General features: G+C 42.3%; 1 protein-coding gene across 2 annotated transcripts; it reads left to right on the top strand.

Moving 5' to 3' along the window:
- Positions 1-258: 258 nt before the first annotated feature.
- LOC147893798 (cryptochrome-1-like) lies at positions 259-9,134 on the top strand. Of its 2 annotated transcripts, none has more exons than XM_087385513.1 (5): positions 259-856; positions 4,052-4,276; positions 5,919-6,625; positions 6,735-7,470; positions 7,629-9,134. In XM_087385513.1, the coding sequence occupies exons 1-5, from the start codon at positions 478-480 to the stop codon at positions 7,631-7,633; spliced, it is 2,052 nt and encodes a 683-aa protein (XP_087241639.1). In that variant the 5' UTR covers positions 259-477; the 3' UTR covers positions 7,634-9,134. The 2 variants fall into 2 exon arrangements, with proteins under 2 accessions (XP_087241639.1, XP_087241638.1); XM_087385512.1 differs by having other exon boundaries at positions 6,735-7,535; positions 7,629-9,132.
- Positions 9,135-12,645: the final 3,511 nt, after the last annotated feature.

Below are 12,645 nucleotides of genomic sequence, written 5' to 3'. Positions count from 1 at the left end.
CCTGTTCCCGCTGACGTGGCGCGCGGCCACCGACACCGCGGGCGGGTCCACGTGGGCGACATGGGGCCCATGTGGGAGCAGGACACGTGGAGGAAGGGGAGAGGGCGGGGCGGAGGGGCCACGTGGGAGGATGGGCCGACGCGGAAGGACGAGGGGGAAGGGGAGGGACCCAATAGGGGGAAGCCACGTGGAGGGGGCACGAGGGGGTAAGGGAAAAATAGAAAAATAGGGAATTTTCACAATCTTCATCTTCGTCTTCAATCTTTGCTCGGTCCGCCATAGCCAGTTTCTTCGAGCTCCCGTCCGCTACAGCCAGATTTCTTCAAGCTTCCCGATCTTCCATCACCGGCTTCGTTATTCTCCCTCCCTTCTTCCCTTGCACCCCCCCTTCCTCCCAATTCCACAGCTTTCTCCCTCCTCCTTCCCCATGGCATTGTCCCCTTCCGCCATCCACACCTCTCGCCCCTTCCCCCTTTAATGGACGGAATTTGCCTCCGGATTCCAGCAGTCTCGCCCCAGAGTAATCCGATTGCCCCACTCGCTCCCATGGTCCATCCCTGCACTATAGTGTGGTTCAGGAGGGATCTCCGCCTCGAGGACAACCCCGCCTTGTCCGTAGCTGCCAGAGCCGGTGCTGTTCTTCCTGTTTTCATCTGGTCCCCGGAGGAGGAGGGCCAGTTTCATCCTGGACGCGTCTCCAGATGGTGGCTAAAGCAGAGCCTTATTCAGCTGGATGCCTCCTTGAGAAGCCTAGGTGCTCCGCTCGCAATGAGAAGAACGAATGATACACTTTCTGTCCTCCTCGAGCTCATTGAAGCGACTGGAGCGAGTCAAGTCGTTTACAACCACCTTTACGGTACGATTGTGTGCGCAGTTAACTGCTTGCGCAATTGGTACTTCTTCGATCACTCTTGCATTTGTTAGAAAACAATCGTTATTAAAGAGAGGAAATTCGAAATTTCATGCATGTGTGTCCTACGCTGGGCATGCTCTTTTTCCGTCCTTGGGATGGTTCCAAAATTGGACGCACCCTTCATCTTCACTCCGCGCTATACTGCGGGTGTTATCCGATCGTGCATGATGCGGCTTGTTCCCAGAAGTCTAAATGATGGCTTGCGTTCTACTGCATTTGTTATGAAGCAAGAAATGTGCGGGACCATTTTGAAGAAGGTAAGCTTCTTGAAATTGTTGAAGGCAATGCGATCGATTTGGAGTGTCTATATTGTAAGTTGCGACAAAAATGGTCCAACAGTGGGCGGTTAGTCGTAAAGGGAAGGTAAAGTGTTTGTTAAAACTTGTAGATCAGATATGGGTTTGACGACAGGATACCCATTATATGTGTGCTTGAATGCTACGTCGAAGCTTTCGGCCTGAGCGTAATCGTAGAGGTGTAAGTTGAAGGAATTGCAGAAAGCTTTTTTAGAGGTTGATACTGAAGTGGGCAGTCAATCAGTCGGAAAGTGCGATCGAAGTGTCTACAGAAGTAGTCATGATCTTTCCCCAGATAAAGGCGACTGTGCATGGAGAACTTCTGAAAATGCGTGGCGTCTGACGATAAATTGTGAAGGTTCTGTTCCAGAGGAATGCCTGTCTTCCTCCAGTGAAGGGAGATTGAAAATGGCAGATAGGTTAAGCTTGGTCATGTCATCCCACAATGTCAAACTTTAATGGTGGAGCTAGATCCTAAATTTTCTTGCCGAGACCGAGGCTTGTAACTATCTCAAATTTGCCTGCTGAGACCCAGGCTTGTAAGTATGGACCGAATGATTTTGACTTCAAACTTTATTTGCTTTGGCATGGCAATCTCATACCATGGTTTAGTGAAGAAATATTGTGTTATGGTTTTTTATCACGTGTGGCCGCTGGCTATGTATTATGCACTCATGACCCCGAGACACAGTTGGACCTATGAGCGTTTCAATAACCTCCACCGTTGAACAATTCTTAGAATTTATACCTTCAGCAAGGAGATGACATAAAGGGAGAAATAACATTAGTAATACAGTACGGTCAGAACAAGTAATGTATTTCAGACGGCTCAGGGAACAAGGGGTCAGTCGGTTCCAGATCATATTCCAGAATCATTTAGTACAAACCTGTATTGAGTTTTTTCACTCGAAAGAGCAAGGATCAATTTGGTGACTGCAGATTAAGGCATATCTTGACCAATGGCAAAAGGGTGGGCTAAATTGATATATTTTTAACTCTCTGATTGCAGCTTGATGATTTTCTGATTTTGGAAATGGCTGCTCCAAGCTTTCCCAAAAGTTTCATGTTAGTAAAACGAGTGTAGAGTAGCGGCAATCGTAAAGAATTGGAAATATTAGAGATTTTGGGCAAGCTAACCGTTGTAGAGGGGTTAAAAACGAGGGTGCAAGGACAATACTAGGTGCAATTGGCCTCCTCATCTCTATCCACTGTCTTAATCTGCGAGATGACTCCTAAACACTTCCAGATATATGCTGCACCTCCTGAAATTCTGCAGCAGCTCCAGCCACCTGTCCTTATCCCTGCAGACATCTTCTGTAGTCTCTCAAAGGCAGTCAACTCATCTCTGAGGTTAGTGCATAAAGGCGGTCAGTCGAACTAGAGAGTTGAAGAGGAGTGGTCTTGTATCCACGTGTTGGAAACGTGCTTGGAAACACTGTACCTCTATTTCTGGCAAAGAATCATGCGTTTTGGTCAATCGTGCATGCTGGTTTTGTATTATCCTTGGGCCTGTGAAAATGTACATAAAATCTGTCTACCTCAACCCACTTTGTTGCAAGTGGAAAGGCCTTGTGTTGGAGCCGAGCCTCATTAGTATTGGATATCATAACCTTGGTTTTACCTGTGTTTATCTTCATGTCTCAACTCTAAGAAAGCTTGCAAAGATTTAAGTTGCATCAATAACCACTCCACACTGTCTTATATCAGTATTAGATCCATATAAAGAAGAATGGGTATAACATACTGTGCAAAAGTTGATTCTCAGTCTCTTAGTGTGTGAAGGGGGGCATTCGGCAGCCCTATTGGGCCAGTCAGGCAGATTGGAGAGGAGCTTCCCCTATAAATAGGCCCCACCCAGGTAGTCATTTCTGCAGCAGTTTTGGAGCTTCCAGGGAGTTCACAAAGTGGCAGATCTACACATTGCAGTAGAAGAGCCCACTATGGTGCAGGGAGGGTGACCCCCCTAAACCTATTGGCCTTCATGGAAGGTACATGTTCTTGGTGCATATTCGTGTAGAACCTTCTTGATAAGCTTTCTCATCTTTTGTAGAAGTGGTCTACTTTATAAGTTCTTTGTAGGAATTATGATATTTTGGTATTGGTATGATCTTTACCCTGTAATGATCCATACACTTTTAAGTCCCATAATTAAGAAGTGTTGGAGCAATATGCATATTCTTACTATGATGATGGATATAGCTTGATGATGGTCATGGTTTTCCATGCAGCACACACTTTCTTATATTAGTTATTAAATAGTAGAAGCATTTTGGGGAATTAAGGTGGAAGCCCATGCTTAGCAAATACCAGATTGGGTCTTTCATTGTGAGGGGCCTTTGTAAGGAGGGTTGGTTGAATTGAGTGAGCTACGAATTGAGAGGAAGTTCGAGAAAGAGGTATATTTGTTCTTTTGTATTCACTTCAAGTATGGTTTGAAATGATTTATAAACCCTCAAGTGATTAGTAAGCAATCTCATTGTCATTCTTCTGCAATATCAAATCGCATTGTTATGCTAATCAATGAACCAATGAGGAGGCAGAGTTATCACCTTTTTCCTTATCGTGAGAATATTGAAATCATTTTCATGATCTAGAATTTGTGACCAAATAATTTAACTCGTGATAGGAAAATGTGTGTTTTTTTCTCATGTTAGTACATAACAATGTCTTTTAACAATGGTTGCACGACTTGAATTGAATGACCTTTGGCATGCTTACTTCTGTTTTAAAAAAAATATTGTTAGCTCATTTTTCTTCTCTTATATAAAAGGAGTTTGTCTCTGCAATATATTTATAAGTGTATATGGGCTTATCAAAAAATGGTTTTGGTTGTGGGTTGCAGATCCTATATCTCTTGTTCGGGATCATCGTGTTAAGCAGGGTCTCACTCAAAGAGGCATCCAGGTCCAAAGCTTCAATGGGGATTTATTATACGAGCCATGGGAAGTTTATGATCGAGATGGAAAACCTTTCACATCTTTTGAGCCATATTGGCAAAAGTGTCTTGCCATGCCGTTTGAACCAGATTCCCCAATTTTACCTCCAAGGCGTTTAATAGCACCACCAAGTGAGGTTTAATGCTTATTTATATTTGTGGTATTAGGCACATGGTGTGTAGAGGACTCTTGGAATTACACGTGTCTTGACCTTGTTGTAGCGACTTTCCCATGATTTTTGTCCGACGTTGTGAAGAACATAGTTTTTCTTTTGATCATGTGTTCTCAAAAAGGGGATTTTGTTGATGATTGTGCACTTAAAGCTTAGCCACACTAACTAGCCTTGGTCTTTCATACGTTTTTCATAGATATACGAAACTAACCAAAAAGGGAGGAAGATGTTGAATGCTCCTTTGCAGCTTACCTCTACTGCTAGCTAAGTTCTTTGGTAGCCCTTAATGCTTGGATAGTTCTTTGGTAGCCCTTGATGCTTGGATAGTCAGAAGTGCAGCTGTGGTCACCATTGGGTCTTTTGTTTGCTCAAACAAAAGCTGTACTAGATCTGGTTAGTACTGAATTGCAATCAAGAAGTGCAGCTTCTAAAAACATCCCTAGTTATGTGCAGCAAGTGTAGATCAACTGCTCGGTGACCATACAATGGTGTGCTCTAAGGAGGTGCCAACAACATTGAAAAGTGAGACATGCATGCACACGCATGCATGCACACATGGATATGGACATGGACATGGACATGGATGGTGCTTGACAGTTGGACGTACAATACAGAACTTGATGTTAAGGAGTCTCTACACATGCTGACTCCAATGAATCCATGTACCCTTGTACCCGACTATGCTAGCATTGTGTGGAAAAGTTTTGCTGCATGGAATTCTTTACTTGCATGGGAATATTGGCATCGTTCCACTCCTTTAGGGAATGGGATAGCAGATCTAGAGGATGTGAATTACTATTTAATTAGCCTGCTCTTTGTGTGTTAGCCTTGATCACAACTTGTTCCGCTCCTCCTCCTGAGTTTCTGCCAAAGCTCAGTACAAACTGGTATAAATGGATGCTGGTATGTATGTACACGTGGATATGTAGGACCGCATGTCTAAAAAAGTTTTTTTTCAGTGTTCGTTGTTATCTAATAGTGATCTTTTGGTTTCCACTTATCTTTATCAAAATTGGTGCTTCTAACTGTACAGAAGCTACAGTATTAAAAAATGATATCTCTGCAAGTTGTTGCTTCTGCTGTCTGCTTATATACTCACTATTTCAACTGATAGGTGGCCCTATCAGCTACCCTCTTTTATCTTTTCTTTCTACAAGTGTTGGTTGGTATGGGAAAAATGGAATACTTGTCTTCACAGTGGTGTTAAAGCTTGGGTACGGAGAATGTGGGCTCTCTTTTAGTCTAAACACTAAAATGTAAAATTTCCATGTAGGTTTTTAAATTCTTGAAATATGGGCACTAGTAACCTAGCTTATGAAGAACCTAGGGGGGGAGGTATCGTGACTTGTTGGTGCTAACAAAGGTAATGGTGATGTGGGGTTCGTATAATCAACTGTGCTTTAGTGTCTCAGATGTCATTTCACCTAGAGAGTGTGTGGAAGAAGGGATTGGAAAGTTAGGCAGAAATGGTCTTTGAGGTGTACATGCAAGTTTTAATTCGTACATTTACCAACTTGTATTTTTTAGTCCAACAAGTCTTATTTTCCTGGAGCGTTGTGTTACACATCTAATGAGCATTTGTTCTTTGGTATGTCAAGCAGCTAAAGTTGCAAGTTGTGTTCCCGAAGAACTAGGTCTTGAAGATGAGACGGAGAAACCCAGTAATGCTCTTCTGGCAAGGGCTTGGACACCAGGCTGGAGCAATGCAGATAGAGCACTGGAGGCTTTTTCATCTGGTCCATTACTAGACTATTCTAGAAATAGACATAAAATAGACGGTCCCACGACGTCCTTGCTGTCACCTCACTTGCACTTCGGTGAGGTGAGCATTCGAAAGGTGTTTCACTTTGTAAGGCAAAAACAAATTTTGTGGGCCAAGGATGATTCCACAGTTGGAGAAGAAAGTGTTGGGTTTATCCTGAGGTCCATTGGGTTTCGAGAATATTCGAGGTATCTCAGCTTCAATTTCCCCTTCACTCACGAGAGGTCTCTTCTTTCAAATCTGAGGTCATTTCCCTGGAGGGTGGATGAAGGGTTTTTTAAGGCTTGGAGGCAAGGCCGCACTGGATACCCGCTGGTAGATGCTGGAATGAGGGAACTTTGGGCTACGGGATGGCTGCATAATAGAGTAAGAGTAATTGTTTCTAGTTTCTGTGTAAAGTTTCTTCAACTTCCCTGGAGATGGGGCATGAAATACTTCTGGGATACTCTTTTAGATGCAGACCTAGAATCTGATGTGCTGGGTTGGCAATATATATCGGGCAGTTTACCAGACGGTCATGAGTTAGATCGGATGGACAACCCTCAGGTATGAGCAACGGGTAATTTTTGTTAGATATTTTATTAGTGTATGGATTTGCAAGGATTTTATGCAAAAGTAAAGACCCTAAAATAGAACGATGTGGCATGATTTACAGACAGAAGGGTATAAACATGATCCATTTGGTGAGTATGTTAGGAGATGGCTGCCTGAGCTGGCACGACTACCTACAGAATGGATTCATCATCCATGGGATGCCCCTCCAGCGGTTTTGCGTGCTGCTGGTGTTGAACTAGGATGTAATTACCCTAGACCCATTGTGGAAGTTGCAGCTGCTCGGGAACGTTTGCAGCAAGCTGTCTCACAAATGTGGGAACAAGAGGCTGCTTTAAAAGCTGCTGCAGCAAATGGAAAAGAGGAGGGACTAGGTGAGACTCTGGAAATGAAGGGCATAAGCCAGCCACTGGGTCTAACAGAACTGCTCAAGACAGCAGGTAAAGCTGCAGAGATATCATCTGGGAGCTCTCGCCGGGATCAGATGGTGCCTACATTCGCAAAACAATCAAAGGCGCTTGAATCGACTCCATTGGAAGCACTTAGTTCAGCTTTGCCTGCAAAACCAGTCTCAACTCAGCAGGAAAATCAGCTATCTATCCTCCAGACTATAACAAGACAAGTTCCTCGAACTTCTCCCAGTATGGTGGGTAATTATGAAGCTCAACTGCCAGCTGTCTCTCTTGCTCCTCCACCGGACTCGGATGTAAATTCTACAGCGGAGTCATCATCATCTCCCAAGAAACAAGCTGCTGGAAATAAGGGCGGGATTTTACCAATGTGCGTACCATCACTTACACATCAACAGACATCAGAGTTTGGATGTGTACCTTTACCAGGTGATGTGGGCCAACTCAGGAAACACTTGATTTCATTACAGAATCCTGCTGCGGATAATAAGAAGGTTATTTTTCTGTACCCTCGTTTTTCATTTGTTTATTTAGACTACATCAGATCATGTTTCTGTTCTCAAGGGACCAGTGGGTGGAATTGGCAGGTTGAAGAGGCAGGGCAACTTTCAGGAGTCGGGTGGTCTAGAGGATCTAAGCGGAAGACCAGAGCAGAGAGTTAATGGTTGACTGAGCATACCCAAAGGTGGAAGTCAACAACGAGTACCTTCTCTCTCCTGAGCTTAGAGGCGCACAGCTACTGCATCATCAATAGAACATGCACAGAGAGCGTAGATGCCTGAACTGTGGTTCTGCTGATGATCTTTACAGTCAGTGTGTGCCGAAGCAATGCGCTAAAGTTGCCTGTCTCCTTATAAAAGGTTATATGCCGTGGCCAAACTGCAGGGCTTCTCAGAAGTGCTTTTGTCCTGGAAAATCCTCTGTAGTACGCTGGCGTTACTCTCGGCAATTGGCTGGAAAGCAGCTAAGTAAGTTAAATGCATGGCTGGATGTTTGGAATGGGAGATTTCCGTAGATCCGGTATTTCCCAGGGAGTACTGTACTCTCCAAATGGCAATCAATGTGTACCAGTATGCATGATACAAAAAGGCGCTTTTGGAAAGGTTAGAAGCCATGCGTACTGCTTCGAGTGGTTGGTGGTCTTCGTAAGATACGCTCGAAAGCGTGTTGTACCGGAAACTCCAGGTCTTGAAGTGCATCTCTCAGGTTTTTACTTCCCCCAATTGCTGATTGTAAAGATGGGCAGGTATGGGGAAAAGGACAGGCCATAGGGTGTGCATGTTTCTCTTCTAGGACAGTCTTATGACAGCTCTCACTTGAGAATCTAATTTTGGGTTTGTACTAACAAATTGACCTTCTTCGATGGGGGGACATAAACGTCCGAAATGATGTATGGAGAGGTTTGAGTGTTTTGTACTAGTTAAATGTGTCTAATTTTGACTGTGAGGACATTCATATATGATTTGATACAAGCATAACTCCATAGACTTGCTTAGACACTGCTGTCAGGTATTTGGACTTTGGTGTTTGCCCACTTGAGCTGGCTGTGTACGCAATTGGTTCTCTTGGGAGACCCTGTGTTTCCTGCCAGCGTATCCATAGTCGGTGTGCCCCTTGTAGACGGCCGTGTGCGTGCGTGCGGGGGTGGGGGGGGGGAGAGTACCGAACCTCCCTCATTGCCTAGTGGTATGCTTGCCTAGAGTAAGGTCTTTACGGTTGTGTAATCCAAGTTAAAGATTTCATTTACAGCACAGGGGTGCCTAAATCCTTTGTTAGTACATAAAGTTTAAAGGCGTGCAAGGAAGGTGCTTGTGTATGCATTGTACATGACACATTGATAATACGTGCGCTTGTGTGCACATGTACGTGCATGCACGGACACTTGTTTGTTGGAAAACAATCTCCTTGCCACATACGTACATTCATGGCTTATTTGTTGAAAGACAATATTCTTGCTGTATGATTAGACATGGATGGGGCTAGTACTTGACATTGTGATTCATGACCTTGTAGTAATACCAAAAGGGGTGCTCGTCTTTTGGAGCAAGGAAACTTGCGTCTTTAAGAGATTCTGTTCCTAGTCCTCCAAAATGCATAATGTTTCTAGTTTTTCCAATGCCATTATGTTGAAAAACTATCCTAGAGAAACAAAAATTTGGCTAATTGGGGTAGCCATTGTATATAATCTTTATCTCTAAATCCTTTTCGAAATGGAGTGATAGCACCCAAATGCTAGGCAACTCTGTGACAAATGTTTTGAGGTATTCTAATGTGAATACAGAAAATGGAAAAGGTGAACCTTTGAAACACCATAAAAATCACAAACAAATGGTACATAATATTCAAAAGAGTTATACACCACCCTTACTTCTCCTTGTTGACATTCTTTTAGTGGTAAGATAAATAAGGCATCAAAATAGTAAGACATTGTGTAGCAAATTATTGCAAGAGGTTGATTCAAGCAAGTTAAATCCTTAGAATTTATTGCAATCTTGCACGAGCATTGTAAGGTATCTCATGTAGATATGAACTTGTAACAGGAGATTCAGTGATAGGTTCACACGAGCATTGTAAGGTATCTCATGTAGATATGAACTTTTAACATGAGATTTAGTGATAGGTTCACAATCATTGCAAGCTTGTGCACAAACATTGTAAGTTATTCCCTCTCCTTGTTGCTTTTAGCGGTGATCTACAAGGCATCAAAATAATAAAAGACTTGTGTAGCAAATTGTTTCAAGAGGTTGATTCAATCAAGTTAAATCTTAAATCTTAAAATTTAGTGTACACGATCTTGCACACGATTGTAAGTTATCTCATGTAGATATGAACATTTAATATGAGATTGTTAGTTCTCAAGTAGATATGAACATTTAATATGAGATATAGTGATGTGTTAATAATCATTGCAAGCTTGCGCACTAACATCATAAGTTCTCATGTAGATATCAACATTTAACATGAGATTTAGGTGATATGTTAACAATCATTGCATAGACCAACAAGCATGCATGGTGCATGCACACTTTATGTATGTGTACTTTAAAGTATTGCAAAAGTGGAGGAATTATGATTTTCAACAAGGGAGAGTAACAAGATTTAGTAGAAATACAGCTTTGAAAAGCCAAGAAAAATTTTGTAGGTAGCAATCAAGGATTTTTTTTCATGATTTCATGTTTGTGTTGTATCATCATTCACGAATGTCGTGTGGGGTCCAAAAAAGTGTGAAAAAAATGTGTTCACTAAATTTTGCTGACGGATTGGATAAAGTAAATTGATAGTAAGAATAATATTGGCAGCAAAAGACATGATAGTGCTAAAAGCTCATATACTAGCGGGTTTTTCAATACGATTGTTAGTAAATGCCTATATATTGTCGGTATAGCTAGTAATACTATTGGTGTTATGATGTATATTGATGGCAATTTTGATTAGCTTTATTGCTTGTTTTTTGCTTGTAGAAGAAACTTGCGAGAGCTGCGAGCGCTTTTCAAACAACAATATTTTAGTCCATGGCTTTTGCATTGAGTGAGGTGGGGTAAGGTGGACCATAGTCCTAAGAGAAGGCGAGAAAGAGTATCCATTGTGGTTGTGGAAGTGGTTGGTTGCTTCTGTATCCATGTACTGCATCGTAAGGGTCAATCACAATTGCAAGCTAATGAATGTGAAGGGGATTATGAGATTTCCAAGGGATCATTTTGGACTTGTTTTTTGAATTGGGATTCTAGTGCACCTTTCCCTTACATTTGTGTGAGATGTCAATTATATTTGGTGAGATTGTATTGATACTATCTAGTTTTGGAAGACTTGTTTGAAAATAAGTATGGAGGCAAGAGAATAGATTGTGGTTGGTATGTCCGTGGTTGGAGCTCTTAATGCTAATGCAAGTCAAAATGAAGCTTCACAACCAGAATACGGAGCTTAGTTTTGACAATGTGGTTGATGAGCCCATAATGCAAGTCAAGAATGAAGCTCCACAACCACAAGGGGATGGAGCATCCTCCTTGCACACAAGGTTCATGAGAGTTCTATCAAGGTACATCTAGAGCCTATATTGTGGCTTCTAGAGTAGCACAAAGGGGTTTTTCACTCCCTTTTTTAATGGTGGAAGCGTGCATGATATGCTAATGTGTCTCCCACAGCGATGTGGGACATATGTGCAATGGGTTAAGACCACACATTCTAGAGAAGAACCTCACTTTGACTAGAAATCTCCACTCACCAGGTTGCGAGGAAGGTTATTTTGTCGTCATGCATTGTCCATTTGTGCTACTATTGCCAGTGGTTTGAAAGTAGTTCACGAACAAAGATATGCGCACACTAATCTGCAAGCAACTAAATACATGCTGGACTTCATGACACATGACGAATGACAGGTCTGTCCGACTGGGGATTATTGATTGGGGAAGAAGCCTCCACTGGATCGAAAGTCAATATCCACACAGTCCAGTTTTTGCTCCTCCCAAGGCATTTCCATGGTTAGCACCGGAATTATATGCTAGTACTACTACCCAGGAAAATTCAAAGGGTGCATGGGCATCGAAGTCAGATTGCTTTGCTGTTGGATTGCTATTTTGGCAAATTGCCAACTTTCTCATAGATTCTGTAAACGCTCATAGTGGGAGTAAAAAATAGAAATTTGTCGATCGAGAATGGGAGTTTCGACAATCGAGAATGGGAGTTTGCAATCAATGTGCATGATCGTATTGAATGAAAAATGCAAACATTATAATGAGGTAAAACTTGAGGTGCTCCTCGTATAAGGGGTCACCTACTTGGCTCCACAAACAAATCTATTGCACTTTGCCATGGCCCAGCGGCAATGGCAATTGCTTGATAATTAAGGAAGAAACTACAATCAGGTGGAAAAAGGCGACAAAGAACAATTTGGCAAGTTACAACTGATAGCTCCAACCACCATTCCAAGCATACGAGTTCCCACAAACAGCGAGGCTACTCAAGCCCATTTCAGTAGTGTTGGTGTAAGCATGTCTCAATCGGGGAATCAAGAAACAATGGCATCTACACCGCATAGAACTAGAGTTACTAGTGGGAGTATAAACAATGGCATTCTATGCAGTTCTATGTCTCCGCAAACAAATCTATTGCATTGGGAGTGGGAATCAAGAAACAATGGCATCTACACCGCATAGAATCGGAGTTACTAGTGGGACCATGAGGAAATCATCAATTGTAGAGTGTTTGGAATGAGACCTGGATGGATCAATATATCCTTGGAACCAGCGAAGGATTTATTCAAGGATATTGCCTCAAAGTAGGCTTTTGCACACCAATTCATTTTGTTCATGTAACTTTTTAATAAATGGATAGGCTATCTAGAATAACTACAATATTCTTGGTGTCCATTGAAGACAAGGTTGATTTAGAAGTTGATCTATTATTAGGCAAATCATCCGATAGTTGAGTGATGCACACACAATGCACCTACTAACTCAAGCTCTCTACATCACAGATCCATATCACATGTAGTAGTACAATTATTCAAGAGAGAAAAATAAAAATTGTGTTTTTCCTAAAACATAACATTTTTCTAGAAAGCATACTCGTGAGGTTGCATGTAGGGGGCATTGGAGTTTTGTACTT

Source organism: Dipteris shenzhenensis, chromosome 15 (genome assembly GCF_047967505.1).
Source record: "Dipteris shenzhenensis isolate YYH24624 ecotype China chromosome 15, Dip_SZ_1.0, whole genome shotgun sequence".
Lineage (NCBI taxonomy): Eukaryota > Viridiplantae > Streptophyta > Polypodiopsida > Gleicheniales > Dipteridaceae > Dipteris > Dipteris shenzhenensis.
This window is presented reverse-complemented; position numbering and strand designations above follow the sequence as displayed.

Bases quoted from the DNA above. Each gene is read 5' to 3' on its own strand.
- LOC147893798 (XM_087385512.1), top strand. From the start codon at position 478: ATGGACGGAATTTGCCTCCGGATTCCAGCAGTCTCGCCCCAGAGTAAT. The intron at 857-4,051 runs GTACGATTGTGT...TGTGGGTTGCAG, and splicing joins CGTTTACAACCACCTTTACG to ATCCTATATCTCTTGTTCGG. The intron at 4,277-5,918 runs GTGAGGTTTAAT...TATGTCAAGCAG, and splicing joins GCGTTTAATAGCACCACCAA to CTAAAGTTGCAAGTTGTGTT.